The sequence below is a fragment of the Alligator mississippiensis genome, chromosome 11, assembly GCF_030867095.1.
Source record: "Alligator mississippiensis isolate rAllMis1 chromosome 11, rAllMis1, whole genome shotgun sequence".
Classification (NCBI taxonomy): domain Eukaryota; kingdom Metazoa; phylum Chordata; order Crocodylia; family Alligatoridae; genus Alligator; species Alligator mississippiensis.
In genome coordinates this window covers 67,042,370-67,066,656 of record NC_081834.1, presented here as the reverse complement: position 1 = coordinate 67,066,656, position 24,287 = coordinate 67,042,370, and the positions used below count along the sequence as shown (strand labels likewise).

At 47.8% G+C, this 24,287-nt stretch overlaps 3 protein-coding genes across 3 annotated transcripts; all 3 read right to left on the bottom strand.

Moving 5' to 3' along the window:
- Positions 1–445: 445 nt before the first annotated feature.
- Positions 446–1,402, bottom strand: LOC132243794 (olfactory receptor 14C36-like). Its single transcript, XM_059714183.1, has one exon. The coding sequence runs from the start codon at positions 1,400–1,402 to the stop codon at positions 446–448; it is 957 nt and encodes a 318-aa protein (XP_059570166.1).
- Positions 1,403–11,762: 10,360 nt separating this feature from the next.
- On the bottom strand, positions 11,763–12,719 carry LOC132243793 (olfactory receptor 14A16-like). Its single transcript, XM_059714182.1, has one exon. The coding sequence runs from the start codon at positions 12,717–12,719 to the stop codon at positions 11,763–11,765; it is 957 nt and encodes a 318-aa protein (XP_059570165.1).
- Positions 12,720–18,692: 5,973 nt separating this feature from the next.
- Positions 18,693–19,649, bottom strand: LOC132243792 (olfactory receptor 14I1-like). The gene has a single exon (XM_059714181.1). It carries the CDS (start codon positions 19,647–19,649, stop codon positions 18,693–18,695), a length of 957 nt encoding a protein of 318 aa, XP_059570164.1.
- Between the last annotated feature and the right edge of the window lie 4,638 nt (positions 19,650–24,287).

Here is a 24,287-nt window from a genome sequence, read left to right as displayed (position 1 = left end):
TGGAACAGGTTCCCTAGAGAGGTTGTGGTTTCCATCCTTGGAGGTTTTTAAGGCCCAGCACAATGAAGCCCGGGCTGGAATGATTTAGTTGAGGATGGTCCTGCTTTGAGCAGGGAGTTGGACTAGATGTGACCTCCTGAGGTCCCTTCTGACCCTCATTTTCTATGGTTCCATGATTTAGTGTGGACTTAGCACAAGTGCACAATGAGGTTTTATCTTAAGTCACTGCAGGAAGGACACTTGGCAAAGAACGCTCGAGTACTTTGTCACCAAGCTCTTTTGAGATGGGAAAGAGGGTATAAACTCCTAAGTCTAGACAGTCTCATTGCAATTAAGATGATTTAAATGTACAGCAAGAGATGATCTGGATTGTATACTGCTTTATTGTGGTGAACATAACTACCAGTCATATTTATGTATGCAGAAAAAGATAGTTAAATGACAATTATGAGAAAAAGATGGACACTTGCTTCCCAGTGAATAATATGCAGCCAATAATTTTCCCAAGGGCAGCTTTAATCTCCTTGTTCCTCATGCTGTAGATGACAGGATTGACCATTGGTGGTACTATGGCATAAAGAACAGCTACTATGAGATCCAGAGCTGATGGGGTGCTGGAAGGAGTTTTTAAGTAGGCACAACAGCCAGTGAGAAAAAACAAGGAGACCACAATGAGGTGAGGAACACAGGTGGAGAAGGCTTTATGCCGGCCCTGCTCCGAGGGGATTCTTAGTACTGCAGTAAAGATCTGAACATATGATAAAACAATGAATACAAAACAGGTTAAATATAAGAACAGACCAAAGAAAAGTATCCTCACCTCACTGAGATATGAATCAGAGCAGGAGAGCTGAAGCAGCTGGGGGATATCACAGAAAAACTTGTTGATGATGTTGGAGTGGCAGAAAGGTAACCGAAAAGTGTTACCAGTGTGCAGTGCAGAATAAAGAATGGCACTGACCCATGCACTGACTGCCATCTGGACACAAGCTCTCCTGTTCATGATGGTCTCATAGTGCAATGGTTTGCAGATGGCAATGTATCGATCATAAGCCATGATGGTGAGGAAGGCAAAGTTGGCTGTAGCAAAGAAAAAGAAGAGGAAAACTTGGGCAACACACCCAGCATAGGAAATCAACCTGGTGTTCCACAGGGAATTGCCCATGGATTTGGGAACAGTGACGGAGATGGTTCCCAGATCTAGGATGGACAAATTCAGGAGGAAGAAGTACATGGGAGTGTGAAGCTGGTAGTCAAGGGCTACCACCATGATAACGAGGAGATTCCCTATCAGAGCTGCCAGGTACGCTGCTAGAAAGATGGCAAAGTGTAAAAGCTGCAGCTCCCGGCTGTCAGAAAATTCCAGGAGGAGGAACTCAGTTACAGTGGTTTGGTTGGACATTGCCTTTTTCAGTCCATTGGGGGATGCCTGTGGTGGAAAGAACAAGGGCAGTGGTCAGGATCGGATAAACAGAGGTCAATGGCTCTAATTCTGCTTTCAAAAACCTCTGAGAAACGCATTTTCATATATACACAGTGCCTAATTTTTAATAAAAAATATTTTTAGATTGAAATTTTTTGTTTCAAATGTTTTGAAATTGTTTGAAATGTTTGTCAACATTTAGATTAAGATGTTTTTTAAAACATTAATGTTTTTCTATGGGATGTTGTTGCATTTGAAAGGAATATTTTGATTTCTACAGCAAACTGACCAGCAGTATTATTCAGTAGGTACTACTAGACAGCTCACATTATTGCTATCGGCTAGGAGGTGCAAACTCACAGTACCTTTCAAAATAAGTGCTGTAGTCTGGTTCATTATTAAATTAGTTGTATTTGGTAGAACTCCTGTGCAGGTCACAGGGCTGAATCAATTATAACATGTCTCTCAAAATGTGGCTGGAAAAAATGGAACAAGATACAACCTTTAGTTTTACAGTCATAGAAAAGGTGTCCCAACCATACTGTGAAAAATACTTACAGCTTGCGCCGAAAACTGTAACACTAATATTTCAGCACAGCATCCCTCCTTCCAGAGGATCTACTATATGGTATCAGCTTGTATGTAATAATTGCACACCCAAGGCTTGCCCGCAGATTGGCTGACTCCTGGTTGCAAACTAACACATGATTCTGCATACCAGCATGTAAAAAGGGGTTAGTACAATCTCTCTGATACTTCTGTTCTGTGTAACCAAGCTCTGTCACTTTGTTACCCGAACCAAAGGCAGAGTTTGGGAAGGAGTCTGCCTTACTACTTCAATGCTCTGCTCATTTGGTCACAGCATTAGGGTTTAGCTTGCAGCAACATGGCCAAAGACACAATTCCAATCTCACTGACTTTCTTTAAGCCCTTAGCTTTCCTTTTTATGTATTCAGACATGAAACAACTTACTGTGCTGATCTTTGTGGGTTTTTTCCACTTGCTTCTGTTGCATTTGATCCTCCATTGCCAGGATCCTTTGCTCATTACCCAGCTCTCAATCTACATACATTTTCTTTCCTCTGCCACTGAAGTTTCTAGATGATAAAGACAGCAGTGATTTGATTCAAGCGTATTTCTGTCTACAGATGAGCAGGCTGTACACGACTCTCCCTGATATAAAAGAGCAGAAGGTGCAGTAAGATGGTTTATGTGTGTCCCTCTTTTAAGGGCTTGTGGGACTCATTCCCTAGAGCTCTGCATAGCTCAGAAGCAGAGGCTTAGAGGCAGACACTCCTGAAGCAACAGTTTTTAAAGTCAAAGGACCATTGCAGATATCTAATACGCTCTTCTGTAAGGCACAGGTCTTAAGTTTCACCTGGGTTTTCTTTCTTGAAGTTCTCTGTAAATGGTGGGATGGACTGAAAAAGGTATTCAGGTACCCACATATGTACAAAGATGCTCAGTTGAATTTAGAAACCTACATGAGCTGATTGGCTAGTTCCATTTGTTTAGATGTTTTAACCCCCACAGCTGGTTACCTAAATCTTAAAGAATTGTAACCTGGGTGCACCCAAGTATGTGCTTCCTGCTCCTAATGGAAGGGACGGGTGACTTGGCAGGAGTGCTGAGAGAGGGATATGCAATACTGGCCCATTCCCTCTGTTCTCTATAGAGTCAGGCCAGGACACAAATACTTTAACTATATACAGGTTTATTAATATACATATATATATACACATACACAAAACCCAAACATGATATTAATAAATATATACAATATATACTTCTCAAATAAAGCTATATTCTATAGCTGGCAACTAGGACATTATACCACCACCAATGGCCTCGAACCCAGCACAGGTAAGTATCTCATCTGAAACAGGTAAGCGCAGGTAAGTCCAAATAACCAGTGGGTGCATGGGGACCCCCTCAGAGCGCTGGTGCACCCCCTGGCAGAAAGCACTCTCTGCTTAAGTAACAGGGAGTGGGGGGTAGGTGAGAGTGCTGGTGCCCCCCTGACAGTGCCGTCTGGGGAATAGGGGTGCCAGGAGAAGTGATCCCCGTAGTCCCCCCATGGCCGATCATGCTGACCTGGATCGGCTCAACACTTCTGGGTCGGTATGATAGCTTGCCCCCCAGTCACTGACCCTTTTCCCATGAAGCCCTCTGTTAGATCCCCTTACAAGGGCTTCCTCCCCTGTGGGAACCCTTTCCCTGATAACTCACAGCTCCAATGGGTGAAGTGGGGTCCTTGTCACCCCAGCTGGGATTTCTTTCAGCTGATGCATCTTTGGGTCCTGTGGGCCCTCTGATCCCATCGCAGCCCTGTGCCTCACTTGGAGCCCTGAGGGCTTTGCCTGCTGCTCATGGTTGGGGGCTCAGGCTACCTTGTGTGGGTCCAAAGCCCAGGTCCCCACCTGGGAGCAGCTGTGGATTGAGCATCCACATGAATCCTGGCTATGCACTAGGAAATGGTCGACCCGAGCCACCCTGAGTGGCTCCCAGGTTTGGGGTCCCACCAGACTGCACTGTACTATGCTGCTGGCTCTGGGTTCCCAGCCTCATACTGGGGGTTGTAGAGGTGAGCTGCCTCATGCAGCTCCCAGGGTCTGAGCTCCATGCACCACTGCGTGGACAAAGTGGCTGGAGACCCAAGCTGCCTCACACAGCTCCCACGGTCTTGCCCCATGTGCCGCACGATGCACCGACTGGGGCTGAAGCCATCCACTGCTCCTGTCCAGAAAGAGGCGTCTTCAAGGGCTCTTCAAGGGAACAGCATCTACCCACTGGGCTGCTCTTCCCCAGATCTTCTTAGCCCTGCTCTCTTCTTTGTCTCTTGACGCATCTGCCCATGTGTCGGGCACGCTGTTCCCCTTTTATCCCCTTCAGAGGCTTTACCCCAGGATTGTAAGGGACCAGTCAGGGTGAGGTGGAGCTGGTCTACAACCAGGTCTAGACTTTTCACCTTGCCCTGGGTAGGGGTGGGCCAGCCCCTCCCCATTTGTTACCCAATTGGTGGGAACAGCCCACCAATTGGAATCAAGCTTCTCCAAGCCCGGCATGCTGAGTAATGGCCGATGAGCCCACCATACAATGTTAGTGTCCATGAAAACCTGCTTCTGAATCTCTCAATAAGGGGCAAACTGCCATGGGTAAGGTTGTACCTACCATAGGGTAAGACCATGCAACCAAGTAGTTATTAAGAAGTAGCAAGTCCACCTTCTCATTTACCTCTTGGTAACATATATATTGTCCTATGCCTTTAGACTCTTTGAAAATCACTGTCTAACTTGATAGCAAGACCACCCAGGCACCAGGCACTGAAGAGAAGTAGTTGAGTAGGACTTCAGAGATGTAAGCCTAATAGTGCAATGAAGGCCACATAGCTTTGCCTACAATGATTCCTCAACACCTAAAATTCAGCCTTTTTACATGTTCCAAAGAAATGCAGTTTAATCACCTAAGTGCTTGTTTCCCTACTAGGTTCCAGATACCATGGTTTAAGCACAAAGACCCCATGCTATTCCCCTTCTTAGGTTTCTCAGTGAGCTTACACATCTACATTGTGATCCTATTCCAGCCTACTTCCTTTCCTGACAAAACACTAACATAAAATATTTCTGTAACATTTCCACAACATTCTTGCAAGGAAACTAAGAAAGTGTGGGTTGGATTGTAAGGTAGATATATAAAAGTGGCTGGAGCATTGGGCTCAAAGGGTAGTAATCAATGATTTGATGTCTAGGTGACTGCTGGTATGAAGTGGAGTTCCCTAGAGGTCAGGCCTGGTGCTAGTTTTGTTTAATATATTCATGAATGACCTGCAAGATGGGATGGAGTGCACCCATAACAATTTTTTGGATGACACCAAGCTTGGCAGAGTAGTAGACGTGCTGGAGGGTAGGGCTTGGATTCAGCGAGACCTCAGCAAATTGGAGGATTGGACCAAAAGGAATCTTATGAGATTCAATAAGGACCATGGCGAAGTCCTGAATTTAGAATGGAAAAATCCCATGCATCAGCACAGGCTAGGACTGACTGGTTTATCAAGCAGTTCTGCAGACAAGTGCCTGGGGGTTTCAATGGACAATAAATTAAAAATGGGCCAACAATGTGCCCTTGTCTAGAAAGCTAATGGTATCTTGGGCTGGATTGGGAGGAGCATTGCCAGCAGATCAAGGGAAGTGATTCTTCCCCTCTCTTCTGCACTGATGAGGCCAGATATGGAGTAGTGTTGGGCTCTCCACTACAGAAAGGATGTGGACAAACTGGAGAGAGTTCATCAGATGGGAACAAAAATGGTTAGAGGGCTGGGGCACATGACTTGTGAGGAGAGGCTGAGGGAACTGGGCTGATTTACTGTGGCAAAGAGAAGACTGAGGGAGGATTGAATAGCAGCCTTCAACTACCTGAAGGGGGGTTTCCAAAGAGGATGGAGCTAGACCAGGGGTGGCCAAAATGGCAGATCTGGCCAGTGGCCAGACTCCATTTCCTAGTATACCCTGCACCTCACTGAGGCCAGTTTCCATGGAAAGCCCAGGAGCCGCGGGACCATGATGATGCAGGGCTCGGGTTTCCGTGGAGACCAACCCAAGCAGTGCTGGCAGGGTGCCTGTCTGGGTGGGGAGCTGCTGCAGATCTGGGGCTGGGATTTTGTGGCAATGACAGCATGGTCCAGATATGGGGCAGAGTCATGACCTGCTGCCTACATGCCCTGGACAGGGATGTGCAGGCAGCAGATTGTGGCTCTGCCCTGCTGCCCACACACCCTGGACAGGGGTGTTTAGGTAGCAGATTGTGGCTCTGACCCAACTCTGGACCACACTGTCATTGCCGCAAAATCCTGGCCCCAGCCCTGGAGCAGCGGCCATCACATATAGCTTAGCCAACGACTCCTGCTCCTGCCTGCAGGGCTCTGCCTCTTGTCCCGGTTGCCTTCCACCCACTCTGCCCACCCAGTGTGATGAGCAGCCACTTGTGGGTGCTCAAGGAGGTGGAAGGCCATTAGGACCAAAACCATACAACCCTGGCCTGTGATCCCAGCCTCACCCACCTGTCCCAGTCCTGAAAACCATTCCCACCCACCTGCAGCCCTTCCCACATTAGGAGCCCCTCTAGAGATAGCATAGTAGGGCAACTGCATCTTAGCAGTGGATTCCATGCTTAGATGCCCAGGTATTCAATTTTATGAAAAACACATTTCTTTCTTTCTTTATAAAAAGGGCCCTTAGTCAAGGTTATACATGGGCACACTCGGTTTAATAAATCAATAATAGTGGCAGCATTAAAATACTCATTTCAACAAGAGCTCAGCAATGCTGACACTTTCGAGTTGTCTTTTCCACTCTTCATTACTGTGGAGAGAGAGCCCCTGCTCTCTCTTAGCATTCCACATTTAAGAAGATCAATAATGATGTGAGGAAATAATGGCTGAGAAATCATGCAAAAGTCTATCTAAACTAATATCCCCCATTCCAGCCCCCGCCCCTGCCAATGCATCCATCTTTCCAAGCACTACCAAATACCTGTCTTGAAAAAAAAGCCCACTGACTGACTCATGGCAGGGTTCATAGATTTCATAGATTTCATAGACATTAGGGCTGGAAGGGACCTCGGAAGATCATCGAGTCCAGCCCCCCGCCCAAAGGGCAGGACGTCAGCTGGGGTCATAGGATCCCAACAAGATAAGCATCCAGTTTCATCTTGAAGGTGTTCAATGAAGGCGCTTGAACAACCAATCGGCGAACTTGGCCAGTCCGCTTCTGACTCCAGTGTCCACATCGTTAATGAAGATGTTGAACAGTATGGGTCCAAGGACAGAGACCACTGGTCACAGAACACCACGATGAGTGACTTCCATCAATTACTACCCTCTGGGTCCGACCCCGGAGCCAATTTTCCAGCCAGTGGATCGTGGGGGACCCAAGGCGACAATTGGCCAGTTTCTCCAAGAGACGATCATGGGACACCAGATCGAAGGCTTTTTTGAAGTCAAGATATATGACATCAATCTCATCTCCCTTGTCCAGGTGATAGGTCACCTGGTCGTAGAAGGAAATGAGATTGGTAAAGCAAGACCTACCCGCAACAAACCCATGCTGGCTATCCCTTAAGATGTTGGCGTTGGCCAGTCCATTAAGGATGGCCTCCTTAATAAACTTTTCTAAGATCTTCCCCGGGATAGAAGTCAGGCTGATGGGCCTATAGTTAGCCGGATCCACTTTCCTCCCTTTCTTGAAGATAGGCACCACATTGGCCTTCTTCCAGTCTTCGGGCACTACACCAGAGCGCCAAGAGTTTTCAAAGATCCGCGCTAGAGGCTGGGCTATGATGCTCGCCAGCTCCTTGAGTACCCTGGGGTGAAGATTGTCAGGGCCGGCTGACTTGAAGGTATCCAGCTTCTCAAGATGTTCCTTCACAAAGTCAGCATTAATGGAGGGCAGGGGATCACCCTCACCCGGACTTCCCGGCCCTGTAGCGGGCATGGGCGTCCCATGGGGCTGATGAAAGACCGACGCAAAGTACCTATTTAATAGGTTGGCTTTTTCCTGGGCGTCAGTTGTCAGTTGCCCCATCTGGTTCAGCAGGGGTCCAACGTTGCCCCTGCTTTTCCTCCGGCTCCCCACATATCTGAAAAAGGACTTTTTATTGTCCTTGATGCTCAAAGCTAGCTGGAGTTCAGTTGCAGCCTTGGCTTTCCCCACAGGACCGGACCAGTGCAGAATAATCCTCCTTGGAGGTGACTCCCATCCTCCATCCTTTGTAGGCCTTTCTTTTTAGCCTCAGGAGGTCTGCTAGGTCCCTGGAGAGCCAGGGGGCTGCTGTCCCCTCTTGCTGCCTTTCCTCCGAGATGGAATAGACTTAGTTTGTGCATTGAGGATCGCTCCCTTGAGGAGCAACCACTCTTCTTGAACTCCCCTCTCCCTGTGGTCACAGTCCCTTAGGGCCTCACTGACAAGCCTCCTGAGCTTGTCAAAGTCAGCTTTCCTGAAGTCAAGGACTTGCGTGTTGCTGACTGACTTGCCAGCTTTTCGGCGGATGGTGAAGGTGATCAGCTCGTGGTCGCTGTCACCCAGCTTCCCATCGATCACTAGGTCACCGACTAGGTCCTCCCCAGTAGCCAGCATCAGGTCGAGCAGCGCTTTGCCTCTCGTTGGCCCATAGATTTCTTGAGTCAGGTAGAGGTCATCCACACACGAGAGGAAGCTCTGCGACCGCTCAGATTTTGATGAGCGATCCTCCCACGAGATGTCTGGGTAATTGAAGTCACCCATGACAACCATGGTCCTGGAGCAAGCTGCCTCAGCCAGTTCCTGGGCAAACTCCTGGTCTAGCTCAGGACTTTGGGTGGGAGGTCTGTAATAGACTCCCACCATTGTGTCCCCTGTGCCGTGTTCCCCACGGATTTTAACCCAGAGGGTCTCCAGCCGTCCACCCTGGTCGCCAATATCGGCTTGCAGGGACGCGTAGCTTTCCTTAACATAGAGAGCTACACCCCCGCCCCTTTTCTCTACACGATCCCTCCTGTACAGGGTATAGCCATCTATCCCTGTGGTCCAGTCATGGGTGGAGTCCCACCAGGTCTCCGTGATCCCTATGACATCGTAATTGTTTGCACTGAGCAGGAGGATGAGCTCCTCCTGCTTATTCCCCAAGCTCCTGGCATTTGTGTACAGGCAGGCAAGTGCCCCCTGGGGGGCTCCTTCCTTGCCCACAGATTTTACCAGGGCTGGGGCTGGGGCGGACTCCCCTGAGTGCCGTGATCCGCTGGCTTTGCAAGGATTGTTCAGCGGGTCAGCAGTGGCGGTAGTCCCCCAGTCCCCCAGCGGGCTTAGTTTAAAGCCCGGTGGAGCAGGTCAGCCAGTCTGGCTGAGAAGAGCCTCCTCCCTAGGGGAGAGAGGTGGAGACCATCTCTTCCCAGCAGCTCACTGCCTCTCTCGCCAAAGAGCGGGCTGTGGTCATGAAAGCCAAAGCCTTCCTGATAACACCAGCGCCGCAGTCTTTGGTTGACCACATAGATCCTCCTGTCCCTTCTCAGCCCATAGCCTGAGACTGGGAGGATCGACGAGAACACCACCTGTGCCCCCAGACCCTTAAGCCCCGCTCCCAAATCCCTGTAGCGCCTCATGACCTGGCTGGGAGTGCTCCGAGCAGTGTCATTGGTGCCCACATGAATAAGGAGCATGAGATAGTGGTCTGTGGGTTTGAGGAGCTTGGGGATCCTCTCCGCAATGTCCCGGATGCGGGCCCCTGGGAAGCAGCAGACTTGCTGGGCTAAGGGGTCAGGGTGGCAGATTGCCCCCTCCGTCCCCCTCAGGAGGCAGTCTCCCACAACAAACACCTTACGTTTTGTCTTGGGGAGAGCAGGGGCGGGAGTTGCAGTTAGGCCCATGTTGCCTGTGGGGGCCGGCAACTCAGCAGGCTCTGCTGGGGCAGCAAGAGGTGCGTACCTGTTGCTCAGTTCTGGCGGGGGAGGGGCCTTGGTGCGGCGGGCCTTAGGGCCCTTGACCACCTTGGTCCATGCCCCTGGCTGGACACAGCAGGAGGTCCCAGAGTCCTCCTCTGGCCTGGAGGGAGACTGCGATCTACCCTCTGCCTCCCGGGGGAGAAGGGCCTGGCAGTAGGAGTCTATCTCCTGCTCGCAGTCCCTGATGGCACGCAGTCTGTGGACTGTGGCCTGGAGCTCCTCCAGCTGGTGCGCCAGAGACCCCAAAAGGGAGCAGACCCCGCAAGGGGAGGTCGCCATGCTCCCAGGCCCCAGAGCCTGAAAAAGGGACAGGCAGCCCCCGCAGCCGAGAGCCAGGGGCTCCGTCTGCGTGGAGCCCGGAACCAGGGGCTCCGTCTGGGTGGCCGTCTCTGAGGTGCCAGAGGGGGGGGCCGCAGAGCCCGAGGGGACCCTCGGGGTGCGGTGCGTGCCCATCCGTGTCATGCCTCAGGTAGGCTGGCTACGGCTTGGACTTTCTACCCTGGGGGGTGCGCAGGCAGGGTCTGGCGCCCTCCCGCACGCCCTCCCGTGCGAACTCCGCGCTAACTCACGCGCCGGCAGAGAAGCGCGCCTGTTTGTGCAGCCTGTTTGTGCAGCCTGTTCGCGTGGCTCCCTGGGGGGCTGGGCGAAGTAGGGGCCTGGGCGGGGCTTGACCCGGCCCGGCTCCACTCAGCTGCCGCCTCCCACACACACACTAAGGGGGTTAGCCCCTTCTCTCCACGGGCCCCGCTTACCCCGGCTGCGCTGGGGGTCAGCGGGGGGCTCCGCGGCTGCTGGAGAGTTTCAGGGGGGCTTCGGGGGAGCGGGGGCGCAGTGAGCTTTCACCCGCACGTCTCTCGCCGCTCCCGCGTCTAAGTGGGCTTTTTCCTGGTCAGCGGGCCCTTTTAAACTGCGTGCATGCGCAGTGGGCCTGCCGTCGAGGAAGCTGCTCTTAAAGCAAATAAGGGGGCCCTGCCCGGGATTTGGGGGACCCTGCCTTACTGGAGGGGGGCTGGTGAGTACACCCCCTTCTCTCTCTCTCTCTCTCTCTCTCTCTCCCCCTGGGGGGCTGGGCCAAGTAGGGGCCTGGGCGGGGCTTGACCCGGCCCGGCTCCACTCAGCTGCCGCCTCCCACACACACACTAAGGGGGTTAGCCCCTTCTCTCCACGGGCCCCGCTTACCCCGGCTGCGCTGGGGGTCAGTGGGGGGCTCCGCGGCTGCTGGAGGGTTTCAGGGGGGCTTCGGGGGAGCGGGGGCACAGCGAGCTTTCACCCGCGCGTCTCTCGCCGCTCCCGCGTCTGATTTGGGTATGGATTTAAGACCCAAAGATGAGTTCTTATCTCAAGGAATTCCAGAGATTCCCTGAAATCTTCTAAGGACTTGCCTTTATTATCGACTTTACAAGGAAGGTGATTAATTAGCAGAGTGATAGATTTTAAGTCTTCATGATTTAATAGTTCCAGGGCTTAGCATAGTTTAGTTCAACCAGGTTTTGTAGGCAATAGCAGATAAGAACCTATGTCACATTCATCACATCCACTCACTTCTGAATGTGAAGGACTATTTACCAAATACATGCTTACAGGTGCATTGAATTGTGGGCGGGGGTGGGGGAGACATAAGGGCAGAGCAAGGTTTAATTTTAACACACTGGAGTTGTAGCAAGAACCTTGAGTGCTTTGTCACCAAGTTTCTTTGAGATAGGAGAAAGGATAGTATAAACGTCTAAGGAAAGAAAGTGTAGCTGTAATTAAGACGATGATTTAAATCTTTACTGCAGTGGAGTTAGTGTGGATTGCACACTGCTGTACTGGGGTAGACATATCTAGCAGTTATTTATATCTATGCGCAAAGAGATAATAAAATGATGATTATAGAACAAAGATGCACACTGTCTTCCCATTGAATAATTTCCAGCCAATATATTTCCCAAGGGCAGCTTTCATCTTCTTGTTCCTCATGCTGTAGATGATTGGATTGACCGTTGGTGGCACTATGGCAAGCAGAACAGCCAACACGAGATCCAGACCTGAGGGGGAGTTGGATGTGGGAATCATGTATGTAATGGTGCCAGTAAAAATAAGCAAGGAGACCACAACAAGGTGAGGAATGCAGGTGGAGAAGGCTTTCTGCTGGCCCTGCTTTGATGGGATTCTCAGTACAACACTGAGGATCTGAACATATGATACAACGATGAAACAAAAACAGATAAAAACTAAACACCCACTAAAAATAAGAATCCCAACTTCACTGAGAGATGAGTCAGAGCAGGAGAGCTGGAGCAGCTGGGGGACATCACAGAAAAACTTGTTGATGATGTTGGAGTGGCAGAAAGGTAACCGAAAAGTGTTACCAGTGTGCAGTGCAGCATGGAGAATGCCACTGACCCATGCACTGACTGCCATCTGGACGCAAGCCCTCCTCTTCATGATGGTCTCATAGTGCAGTGGTTTGCAGATGGCAATGCATCTGTCATATGCCATGATGGTGAGGAAGGCAAAGTTGGCTGCAATAAAGAAAAAGAAGAGGAAAACTTGGGCAACACATCCAGCATAGGATATCAACCTGGTATTCCACAGGGAATTAGTCATGGATTTGGGGACAGTGACAGAGATGCTTCCAAGATCTAGAATGGACAAATTAACGAGGAAGAAATACATGGGTGTGTGAAGGTGATGGTCAAGGGCTACCACCATGATAACGAGGAGATTCCCTATCACAGCTGCCAGGTACGCTGCTAGAAAGATGGCAAAGTGTAAAAGCTGCAGCTCCCGGCTGTCAGAAAATTCCTGGAGGAGGAACTCGGTTACAATGGTTTGGTTGGACATTGCCTTTTTCAGTCCACTGAGGGATGCCTGTGGAAGAAATACAAGGGCAGCAGTCAGGATCAGAAAAAACATAGCTCAGAGGCTCTTATTCTCCGTTTAAAAACATCTCACAAGCCATTGGCAATGTGTAAGAGGCTGTGTCAATGACAGTATATGTTGCAAAACTCTGCTAGAAAAAATAAGAGCAAAATGCAGCCTTTAGTTTCACAGTCTTAGGGCATGTTTAGAGAAAATGGGGGTTTACTTCATCCTACACTGAAGCGGTGGGTTTTTAAAAACATTGCTGCAATTTAGGGTAAAGTAACCCCCTGTGTTGTGTACACCCGTGTCTTACCTGCCCCTCCAGCGGTGGGGAGGGGAGGGTGAGCTGCCAGTGAGCGGAGTGGTCCCCGGGCTGTGGGAGGAGGGGGTTGGGGTGCCTCCCTCCACAGCAGCAGTGGTCACCCTCTCAAGCAGCACCCACCTGCAGGCACCTGGCTCAAGCGGTCCCGGGGGGCACTGCAGCCACGGAGGGAAGGACCTGGTCCCCGTGCAGCTCAGGCAGGCTCCAGGGGAGGAAAAAAAAAAAAAGATCAGGCTCAACAATTTTTTTTTCTTTTCTTTAGTGTATGGGCTGCTGCCAGGCTGCCTGCAAAGCCCCTTATCCACACGGAGAACGGTGCTTCACTCTACGGTTGTAGGGCAGCAAACTAAAACTCGGAGGTGTTTTAGTTTGCTGTGCCCCTAAGTCCTTTAAGGTGCATTACGCCACCAAATGTGCTACAGCAGCTGGAATTAATGCACAATATGCATATCCCAACACCATTAAAGTGGTGCAAAAGCATTGAACTTGCTTTAAAGCATCATGCATGCATTCCCCTTGTTTTGTCTACACAATTAGAAAAGAGGTTGCAACCCCACTGCGAAAAATATACTTACAGCTTGTGCAGGAAATTGTAACACTAATATTTCAGCATAGCATCCCACAGCCTTTCAAGGGATAGACTGCATGTGTATGTAATAATCCCACACCCAACACCTATGCACAGATTGCTTGACTGTCATCTGGTTGCAAACTAAAATAGGGCACTGCATACCAGCTGGGTTTGTTATTTCTATGTGAAAAGGGCATACAAGGGAGTCTACCTTACTACTTCAGTGCTCTGCTCATTTCTCCACAGCACTTAGTTTTAGCTTGCAGCAATGTGGCCAAAAACGCATCGTTCCCATCTCATTGACTCCCTTCTGTCCCTAGCTTCTCATTGTATGTATTCAGACTTGGAGCAACTTACCGTGCTGGTCTTTGTGGGTTTTTTCCACAAGCTTCTGTTGCATTTGGTCCTCTGCTGTCAGTAGTCTTTGCTCACTACCCAGCTCTCAACCTACTTAAATACTCTTTCTTCTGCCACTGTGTTTTTTGAAGACAAAGACACTGATATTTGATTCAAGCCTCATTCTGTTTGGAGATGAATGGGCTGTAGCTGTCTAGGAGCCTCTCTGGTATGGAAGAGCAGAAGCTGCAGTAAGGTGATTTATCTGTGTCCTTCTTCTAAGGGCTTGTGGGACTCATTCCCTTGAGTTCTCCATAGCTCAGTAGCAGAGGCCTAGAACAAAACACTCTTGAATTAATTGTTTTTAAAGATAAAGGGACAACTGTGTATATGTAGTTTCACCTACTGTAAGGCACAGGTCATAAATTTCACCCTGGGTTTCCTGTTCCTAATTCTGTGTATCCTGTGGGACAGACTGATAATGTTTTTTTAGCACTCACACATGCACACAGATGCTTAGTTGAATTTAGAAAGCTATATGTGCTGGTTGCCTAGTTCCCTTTGGTTAGGTACTGTTTTAGATCCCACTAACGGCTTAGTTAAATCTTTAAGCATCTCAGTAGGCACTTTCATGTGTGCATTTATGCACTTTCATTAATGCGCATTAAATCTAGTACCTTCATTTTGAGGTACAAGGAAAATGTGCATTAGCCCAGCTTAATGCACATTAATGTGCCACCCTCTGGTGTGGCACTGAAGGAGAAGAGCATTGGTGAGATACGAGTCCAGGGAGGGTGGTCATTACTCACGGGACCAATCCTTTGGGCACAGAAGGGGACAATCCCATTGCACATAAAAGGGGACAAAGGAGCCAAGAAACCCTCTTGGTTGAACAGGGAAATCCAGGAAAGCCTGGGGGCAAAAAAAGAGGCATACAGACTGTGGAAGCAGGGGGTGGCTACCAGGTAGGAGTATACCTACTTGACTCGCAGTGGCAGGGAGTCAGTCAGGAAGGCCAAAGCAGCAATGCAACTTAGGCAACAAAAATAAGGACAACAAAAAGCCTTTCTTCCGGTCTATAGGAAGCAAAAAGAAGGCGCGTGGTAACATAGGACCTGTACAGAACAGGCTAGGGTAATTGGTGACAGGTAGGAAGGACAAAGCTGAGCTCTTCAATGAGTTTTTTGCTGAGCACAGATCAAGACAAGTCTCCCAGCTGGACTATAGACAGGCATAGGAGGGACACCAGCCCACCAACAATTGGTGCTGAGCTACTTGAAGGGACACTTGGAGGGACTGGTGTAATGAAGCCCAGATAAAGTTTGCCTACAATATTTCCTAAGCACCTAAAATTCAGCTTCTGTATGCCTTCAAAAGCAATGTGGTTTAATCACCGAAGTGCCTGTTTCCCATCTAGGGTCAACTGTAATCCAGAGAAATGCTGGAGGGGCGACCAGTCCTTTGGGGGAATCCAATCCAGTGGGTATGCTCCAAGCATGCCTAAATCACACTGTCAGTGATGGGCCACGAAGGGTTGGATGCTGGTCCACAGGAGAGTTGGCTGCTGGACTGGAAGTCCAGAAGTGATGGGCATATTGCTGACTGGCAGTCAACCATTTTTATGCTGGGTATAAAAAAGTTATGCTGGTCACTTCTAGTTTGCAGTTTGGCGGTCTGTGGTCACTTCTGGTCCGTGGTTTGCTGGTCCGCGATCACTTCTTGCCTGTGGTTTGCCGGTCTGCAGCATAAAAAGATTGGGAATCCCTGTCCTAGAGCACCCACTTTGGTCCTTAAAAGCTTAGTGGTTGGAGCACTCACCCATAGAGAGGGAAACCTGAACTACAGGCCCTTCTGCAGTGGTGTCAACTGTCTCTGCAGATGGCTGGAATTCATTTTTTGGGGGACAGAGGAACCATCTTAGGCATCTTAGTTGGTTTCTACTCCTCAGTCCTACTGCTTTGGGGGAAATGGTTAGGGGTCTGGGGCACATGACTTATGAGGAGAGGTTGAGGGAACTGGGCTTATTTAGTCTGCAGAACAGAAGACTGAGGGGGGATTGAATAGCAGCCTTTAAGTACCTGAAGTACAGAAGGGCACATGGGAAGCTTGCAGGGCCTGAACTTAGCACCTGTTGGTTTTGAAAAAAACATCGCATACTGGGCAAATTATCGGACAAGGCACAAGTTTAGAAAGGCGGTAGCAGACTTTGAAGTTATTGTTCAGCATTTACCCATTGGAGCAGAAGAGGAGCCACACTGCACTAGGCAGAATTATGTACACATGCCATCTGCATAGATTTGGGAATGGAAGAGACTGGAGATGTTGTGCAAAGCATGGGAGGAATAAAAGGGAAGTGTAACAGAGTATATAGCACTGATTTTATTGCAAATCTCTGTGAGGCCCTGCCCTCCGCATAACAGAGACAACTCTGATAGAGCACACATACAAACACCATACAAGGTCTTGGTGAGTTCAAAGGTCCTCTCCTGTCCTACTCTGAGCCCAGCTACGATGGACAACAGTCTATCAAGGTATTGATAGTTATATTTGGTATGGTTGCAGTATCTAGTATTCTGCTCTTTAGCTTTGTGGTCCTTGGTTCACTTCCCATTTTGTCAACAAAATTAAACATGGGAGGTAACGAGTAGGGCTGTGCGAGGCTTTGGACAGAGCTTCGGATCCAGTGAAGCTTTGAGGTCCAAAGCAGCATGTCTGGGTGGAAGCGGTGACCTCGTTTGGCTTCCCGAAGCGGTTTGGAGCCGCCTCGGAGATCCGGCCATAGGGTATAATGGGGAAACAATAAAATATTTATAACTTTGTTGTTTTTTTTGTCTGATTTAGATGAAATTTTCAGAGGTGGTAGCTCTTACTGAGGCCACAAAGTCTGCCAAGTTTCAAGAAGATTGGTGCAGAGGTTTGGGGGTAACACCAGCCCAAATTTGTGAAAGCAAAACTCATGTCACATCTAGGTATTACAACATAGTGGGGTGAAAGTGCAGGGGTGCTGGCTCCAAGATGAAGAAATGGATGGGAAGCAGGACAGAGTGAGAGTCCTAGGAAAAGAAAACTTGGCCTTTTGACTATTCTTGACTTGAGCTGGCTTGGTGACGCAAGGGGCTGCTATACACATGCAGGGAGGCTGCTTCAATACGCTGTAATTACAGTGTGTTGAAGCAGACTTGATTAATTGAGTCTGCTGGAGTGTGGTAATTTCCGTGCTCCATCAGACTCCAGTGTCATGTATATCAGTGTCCCCATGCTGAAAAATGGCAGCAGGAGCACTTTAACTTCAATGAGTTTTAGTTTATCTGTGGCCACCACCATTTTTCAGTGTGAAGATGCAGATACATGTGACACTCAGGGCGCTTTAATTAAAGTGCCACCCCCACCTGCCAGAGCACATCTATAAATGCTTAAGGACTCTGCCTGCTCAGTTGCAGTTAGTGAGTAAATGCAGTCTTGCTTAAGACGGACTGGCTGCTTTCTGCATATGTCCTCCTTGCCTGTTAAAAGGTAAAAAACCTCTCCAGCAGCTAAAACAACTGTAGCTCATGGAGACTGCCAGGTGGTGCAAGAACTGGAAATCCCAGTCTCATTTTTTGAAAATGAGACTGGGATTCACCTCTCCAGATGCTACATCTGGGTTTGGTTTCAAGCAGGACACAGAGAAACTGCATTACAGTTGTATTGTCTCAAGAAAGATCCCCTCTAGGGAAAGCACAATAGTGTGAATTGTAGCTCACCAGTGGATTCTGTCATCACCTGTCCAGAATTCCTATTTCGTGAACCACATAACATTTCTTTCTTTATTTAACATGATAAAAAGGACCTTAGTTAGAGTAATACATAGGCACACTTAGTTTAATTACTCAATAATACTGGCAGCCTTAAAATAATGATTTCAACAGGAGCTGAGCAATGCTGACACTTTCTACTTGTCTTTTCCACTCTTCATCATTGTGGAGAGAAATCCATCCCTCCCCCCTCCCCCCCCCCCCCCAAAAAAAATCCCCATTTACACAAAAACAAGGCTATGAGGAAATAATAGCTGAGAAATCATGCAGATGTCCCTCTAAGCAAACATTTCCCCCCTCATTGCATCCATCTTCCCAAGCACTTCCGAATACCTGTGCTGAAGAAAAAAAGTCTACTGCTTGGCTGATGGGGAGTATGGATTTAAGACTCAAAGATGAGGTCTTAGCCTACAGAATGCCAGAGGTTCCCTGAAATCCACTTATTGACTTTTGTCTGCTATTGATTTTACAAGGAAGTTGATTAATTAGCACAAGAATGGCTTTTAAGTCTTAATGATCTGTGAGTTCCAAGGGTTAGCATGATTTACATACACCAGTTTCTGCAGTCAGTAGCACATAAGGAAGCTATGTGACTAGCATCACATCCAGCCACCTTTGACTGTGAAGGACTGTTAACCAAGTACATGCTTACAGGTAGATTGAATTAGGGGGGACATTAGCACAAAGCCAGAGCAAGGTTTAATTTTAACTCACTGGAGCTGTAACAACATACTGTAGCACTTTGTCATCAAGCTCCTTTAAGATGGGAAAGAGGGCAGTATAAACTTCTAAGGAAAGAAAGTCTAATTGTAATCTTTAGGCACTTTAATTTCTTCAGTGGAGTTGGTCTGGATTGCACGTTGCCTTACTTTTGCGGACTTATCTACCGGTTAAATACCTATACGCAGAAAAAGATAATCAAACGACACTTATGAGAAAAAGATGGGCTCTTTCTTTAAATTGAATAAATTCCAGGCAATATATTTCCCAAGGGCAGCTTTGATTTCCTTGTTCCTAATGCTGTAGATGATTGGATTGACTATTGGTGGCAGTACGGCATACAGAACATCCCCCATGAGATCCAGACCTGATGGGGAGTTGGATGTGGGCTTCATGTATGCAACCATGCCAGTGAAAATAAGCAAGGAGACCACAACAAGGTGAGGAATACAGGTTGAGAAAGCTTTATGCCAGCCCTGGTTTGAAGGGATTCTCAGTACCACACTGAAGATCTGAACATATGATACAACAATGAAACTAAAACAGATTAAATATAAACAGGCACTAAAGATAAGAATCCCAAACTCACTGAGATAGGAGTCAGAGCAGGAGAGCTGGAGCAGCTGGGGGACATCACAGAAAAACTTGTTGATGATGTTGGAGTGGCAGAAAGGTAACCGAAAAGTGTTACCAGTGTGCAGTGCAGAGTAGGGAATGGCACTGACCCATGCACTGACTGCCATCTGGACACAAGCACTCCTGTTCATGATGGTCTCATAATGCAGTGGTTTGCAGATGGCAATGTATCGATCGTATGCCATGATGGTAAGGAAGGCAAAGTTGGCTGTACCGAAGAAGAAGAAAAGGAAAACTTGGGCAACACATCCAGCATAGGAAATGAACCTGGTGTTCCACAGGGAATTGCCCATGGATTTGGGGACAATGACAGAGATGCTTCCCAGGTCTAGGATGGACAAATTCAGGAGGAAGAAATACATGGGAGTGTGAAGGTGGTGGTCGAGGGCTACCACCATGATAACGAGGAGATTCCCTATCAGAGCTGCCAGGTACGTTGCTAGAAAGATGGCAAAGTGTAAAAGCTGCAGCTCCCGGCTGTCAGAAAATTCCAGGAGGAGGAACTTGGTTACAGTGGTTTGGTTGGACATTGCCTTTTTCAGTCCATTGGGGGATGCCTGTGGTGGAAAGAACAAGGGCAGTGGTCAGGATCCGAAAAATAAAGCTCAAAGGCTCTGATTCTCCTGTCAGAAACATCTCACAAACTATCTTCCAAACACTCACATGTCACTCCTCCTCCTTCAAGGGTGTGTGTGTACTTATGTGTGTGTGTATGTATGTGTATATATATATATATATATATATATATAATTACATATCATATATATATTATATATTGTTACATTATTATGTTTATTATTACATATAATATATTATTACATACAAGCTCATACTATTTGATATTTATCTCAATAGTATGAGCTTCTATATAATAATTCCACCCCCAAGGTTTGTGCACAGACTGACTGCCACCTGGTTGCAGACTAACATATGGTGCTACATACCAGCTGGATTGTCATCGCTATGTGAAAAGCAGATATACTACTATCTCTCTCATACTTCTGCTCTGTATAACCACTCTGTCCCCTGCACCAAAAGCTGAATTTGGGAGGGAGTCTACCTTACTACTTCAATGCTCTTCTCATTTATGCACAGCATTTGGTTTCTGCTTGCAGCAACCTGGCCAGACACATAATCCCAATCTCATTGACTTTCTTTCTGTCCCTAGCTTCCCATTCTATGCGTTCAGACTTGAAGCAACTTAAGATGGTTTTTGTGAGTTTTTTCCACAAGCTTCGCCGACAGGATCCTTTGCTCAGTACACAGCTCTCAACCTACTTAAATACTCTTTCTTCTGCCACTGTGTTTCTAGAAGCCAGGCACTGATGTTTGATTCAAGCCTATTTCTGTGTACAGATGAACTGGGTGTCACTGCCTCTGAGCATCCCTGGCATGAAAGAACAAAAGCTGCAGTAAGGTGCTTTATCTGTGTCCCTCTTGTAAGGGCTTGTGAGACTCATTCCCCTGAGCTCTGGATAGCTCCAAAGCAGAGGCCCAGAGGCAAACACCCTTGAAAGAATTGTTTTTAAAGATAAAGAGACAATTGTGAATCTGTTGTTTGATCTACTGTAAAGCACAGGTCATAGGTTTCACCCAGGGCTCCCTGCTTCTATGTATCCTGTGGGATGGATCGATAGTGGATTTTTTGCACCCACATGCAGACAGATGCTCAGTTGAATTTAGCAAGCTACGTAAGCTGTTTGGCTAGTTTCCTTCGCTTAGGAGCTGTTTTAAATCCCATGATCTGTTTACCTAAATCTTTAAGAATCTCAGTGCCTATGATACCCGATCCTGAATGTATGTCATCATTTATACTCTCTCTCTAAAAGGGGCAAACTGCCACGAGTCAGGTTGTACCAAACATGCACCAAGTTATCATGAAGTAGCAAGTCTTCCCCCTTATTTTTTTCAGGGACACTTCTTTAATTTCCTGTTCTTATAGAATCCTTGAAAATCACAGTCAGACATGATAGCAAGAGCAGCCAGGCACCAGGCACTGAGAGAAGAAGTTAAGATGACTAGGTCTAAGTGAGATCCAAGTCAAATGCTGCAATGAAGGCCAGATAAAGTTTGCCCTCAGTGATTCCTAAGCACCTAAGATTTAGTTTCTGTACACCTTCGGAAGCAATGCAATTTAATCACCTAGGAGCCTATTTCCCTTTTAGGTTCACCTATAATCTAGATAAATGCTGGAGGGGTGACCAGTCCTTTGGGGGAATCCAATCCAGTGGGTGTGCTCAAGGACAGTGCCCCCACTCCCAACCCAAACCAACTGCCCATCCTGCATTCACAATCTCCATGAACACCAGCAACATCGTGTATTTCTTCCCCAACTTCCCTCCTATCCCTCCCCACTGCCACTCCCCTGCTTCTCAGCTTCCTTACCCCCTATTCATAGATTCATAGATATTAGGGCTGGAAGGGACCTCAGTAGATCGTTGAGTCCGAACCCAGGGCAGGAAAGAGCACTGGGGTCAGATGACCAAAGCTAGGTTGTTGTCCAGTCCCCTCTTGAAGACCCCCAAGGTAGGGGAGAGCATCACCTCCCTTGGAAACCTATTCCAGATTTTGGCAACCCTTATTGTGAAGAAGTTCTTTCTAATGTCCAACCTAAATCTCTCCATCAGTTTGTGGCTGCTGGTTCTAGTTACTCCGGGGGGTACCCTAGTAAATAGAGCACCGTGCTGATTTCCTTTCAGAAATATTTTCCCTGCTGGGCTCCCACAAATGTGATCCTTAATGATTTTTTTCCAGAGTTTTCCCAAGGATAGAGGTGAGACCAACTGGCCTATAGTTTCCCAGTTCCTCCCTCCTCCCCTTCTTGAGAATATCATGATTTTTCCAGGGACTGAGGCGAGGCTGACTGGTCTGTAGTTCCTCAGATGCTCCTCCTCCTTTTTCTTAAAGATGGGCACTATATTTGTCCTTTTCTGGACCTCCCTCGATCGCCATGAGTTTTCAAAGATAACGCCCAGTGGTTCTGCGGTCACTTTGGCCAACTCTCTCAGCACCCTTGGGTGCATTTCATTGGGCCCCATGGACTTGTACACATCCAGTTTTTCTAAATAGTCCCTAACCTGTTATTTCACCATTGTTGCCTGCTCTCCTCCTCCCCAAATTGTACTGCCAGGTGCAGTGGTCTGGCAGTTGACCTCTCCTTTGAAGGCAGATGTGAAAAAGGCATTGAGCACTTCAGCCTTTCCTGCATTTTCTGTCACCAGGTTGCCTTCCCCATTCAGTAAAGGACCCACCCTTTCCCTAATCTTCCTGGTGTTGCTAACATACTTGTAGAAACCCTTCTAGTTAACTGTCACATTCCTTGCTAGCTGCAGCTCCAATTGTGTTTTGGTTTTTTCTGATTTCATCTCTGCATGTCCAAGCAATATATAATATATAATATACTCCTCCCTAGTTGTTTGTTCAAGTTTCCCCTTCTTATACCCTTCCTTTTTGTGTTTTGTCTCACTGAAGTTTCCTGCTAAGCCAAGCTGGTCTTCTGCTGTACTTGCTAGTCTTCCTGTGCACTGGGATACTTTGTTCTTGCTCTCTCACTAAGATTTCTTTAAAATGCAATTGAGTCCAGGAGGACCCATGGCTTCCCAGAGGATCCGGCCCCTTAGTTCCCCGAGGGAGTCCAAGTCTGCTTTTCTGAAGTCCAGAGTCCTTACCCTGCTGCTCCCCCTCCTTTCTTTCCTCAAGATCCTTCCTTTCCTCGATTCCTCTGTCCCAAAACATTTGACTCCAGCGCTTTGCAGACTCAATAGACACTGCTGCAGAAGGGCCTGACACTCAGGTCTCCCACTTGGTGGGTGAGTGCTCCAACCACTAATCCTTTGTGCTAAAAGTTGGTACACTAAGCTCACAGCTGTCTGTGTGACTTAGCCATGCTTGGAAAGCAACTATAGGATGAGATTCCTCCACAGGATGAGGCACACTCCCAGCATTAACATGGATTACAGTGGAGCCTAGAAAGGAAACATGCAGTTAGGTGATTGAATTTCATTGCTTCTGAACATGTACAGAAGGTGCATTTTGGGTGCTTAGGAATCTTTGTAGGCAAACTTTATCTGGCCTTCATTACAGCATTGTGCTTAGATCTCACAAGCCCTAATCATTTTAGCTTCTTCTGCCCAGTACCTGGTGCCTGGTTTGTCTTGCTGTCAAGTTAGACTATGATTTTCAAGGAACCTAAAGGGATAGGAAAAATAAGTCTCCCAGAAGTAGAGGAGGAGGAGATTTCCCTAGTTTGTGATAACTACCTCTGTGCATGGTTTTACCCCATAGTGGTTGCAATCTGAGTCATGGCAGTTTGCCCCTTATTGAGAAAGGGTATAAAGGATGCCATAGATTCAGGACCAGGTTTCCATAGGCATTGAGATATCTAGAGATTTAGGTAAGCAGCTATTGTGATTTTAAGCACCACTTAAACAAAAGGAACTAGCCAACCAGCTCATGGAGCTTTCTACATTCAGCTGAACATCTCACAGCATCTGTGGGTGCCTAAAAACCTTTGTCAATATGTCCCCAAACTTACATTGAGCTAGGAGCCAGGGAACCCTGGATGAAACTTGTGACCTGTGCCTTACAGTAGGTCAAACTACAGACCCAGGATGGTCATTCTGACTTTAAAAACCATTAAATCAGGAGTGTTTACTTTGGGGCCTCTGCTTCTGAACAATGAAGAGCTCTAGGGAGTGGGTCCCACAAGCCCTTAGGAGAGTGACACAAATAAATCACCTTACTGCATCTTCTGCCCTTTCAGTACAGGAGACTCAGAGGCAGCTACAGCCAGTTCATCTGTAGACAGAAATAGATTTGAACCAAATCATCCTTGTCTTTATTATCTAGAAGCTATAGTGGCAGAGGCAAGAGAGACTAGATAGATTGAGAGCTGGGTAATGAGCAACGAATACTGACAGCAGAGGACCAAATGCAACAGAAGCTTGTGGAAACCCCCACAAAGACCAGCACGGTAAGTTGCTTCAAGTCTGAATACACAGAATTGGAAGCGAAGGGCATAAAGAAAGTCAGTGAGGCTGAGATTCTGTGTTTTTGGCCCTGTTACTGCAGGCTAAACCCAACTGCTGTGTAGCAATCACCGGAGTAAGGCAGACTCCCTCCAAAATCCTGCTTTTGGTCCTGGTGGCAAAGTGACAGCTTGGTTATAC

What these genes read in the sequence shown, in the direction of transcription:
- LOC132243794 (XM_059714183.1), bottom strand. Translation starts at nt 1,402, where the DNA reads ATGTCCAACCAAACCACTGTAACTGAGTTCCTCCTCCTGGAATTTTCT.
- LOC132243792 (XM_059714181.1), bottom strand. Translation starts at nt 19,649, where the DNA reads ATGTCCAACCAAACCACTGTAACCAAGTTCCTCCTCCTGGAATTTTCT.
- LOC132243793 (XM_059714182.1), bottom strand. Translation starts at nt 12,719, where the DNA reads ATGTCCAACCAAACCATTGTAACCGAGTTCCTCCTCCAGGAATTTTCT.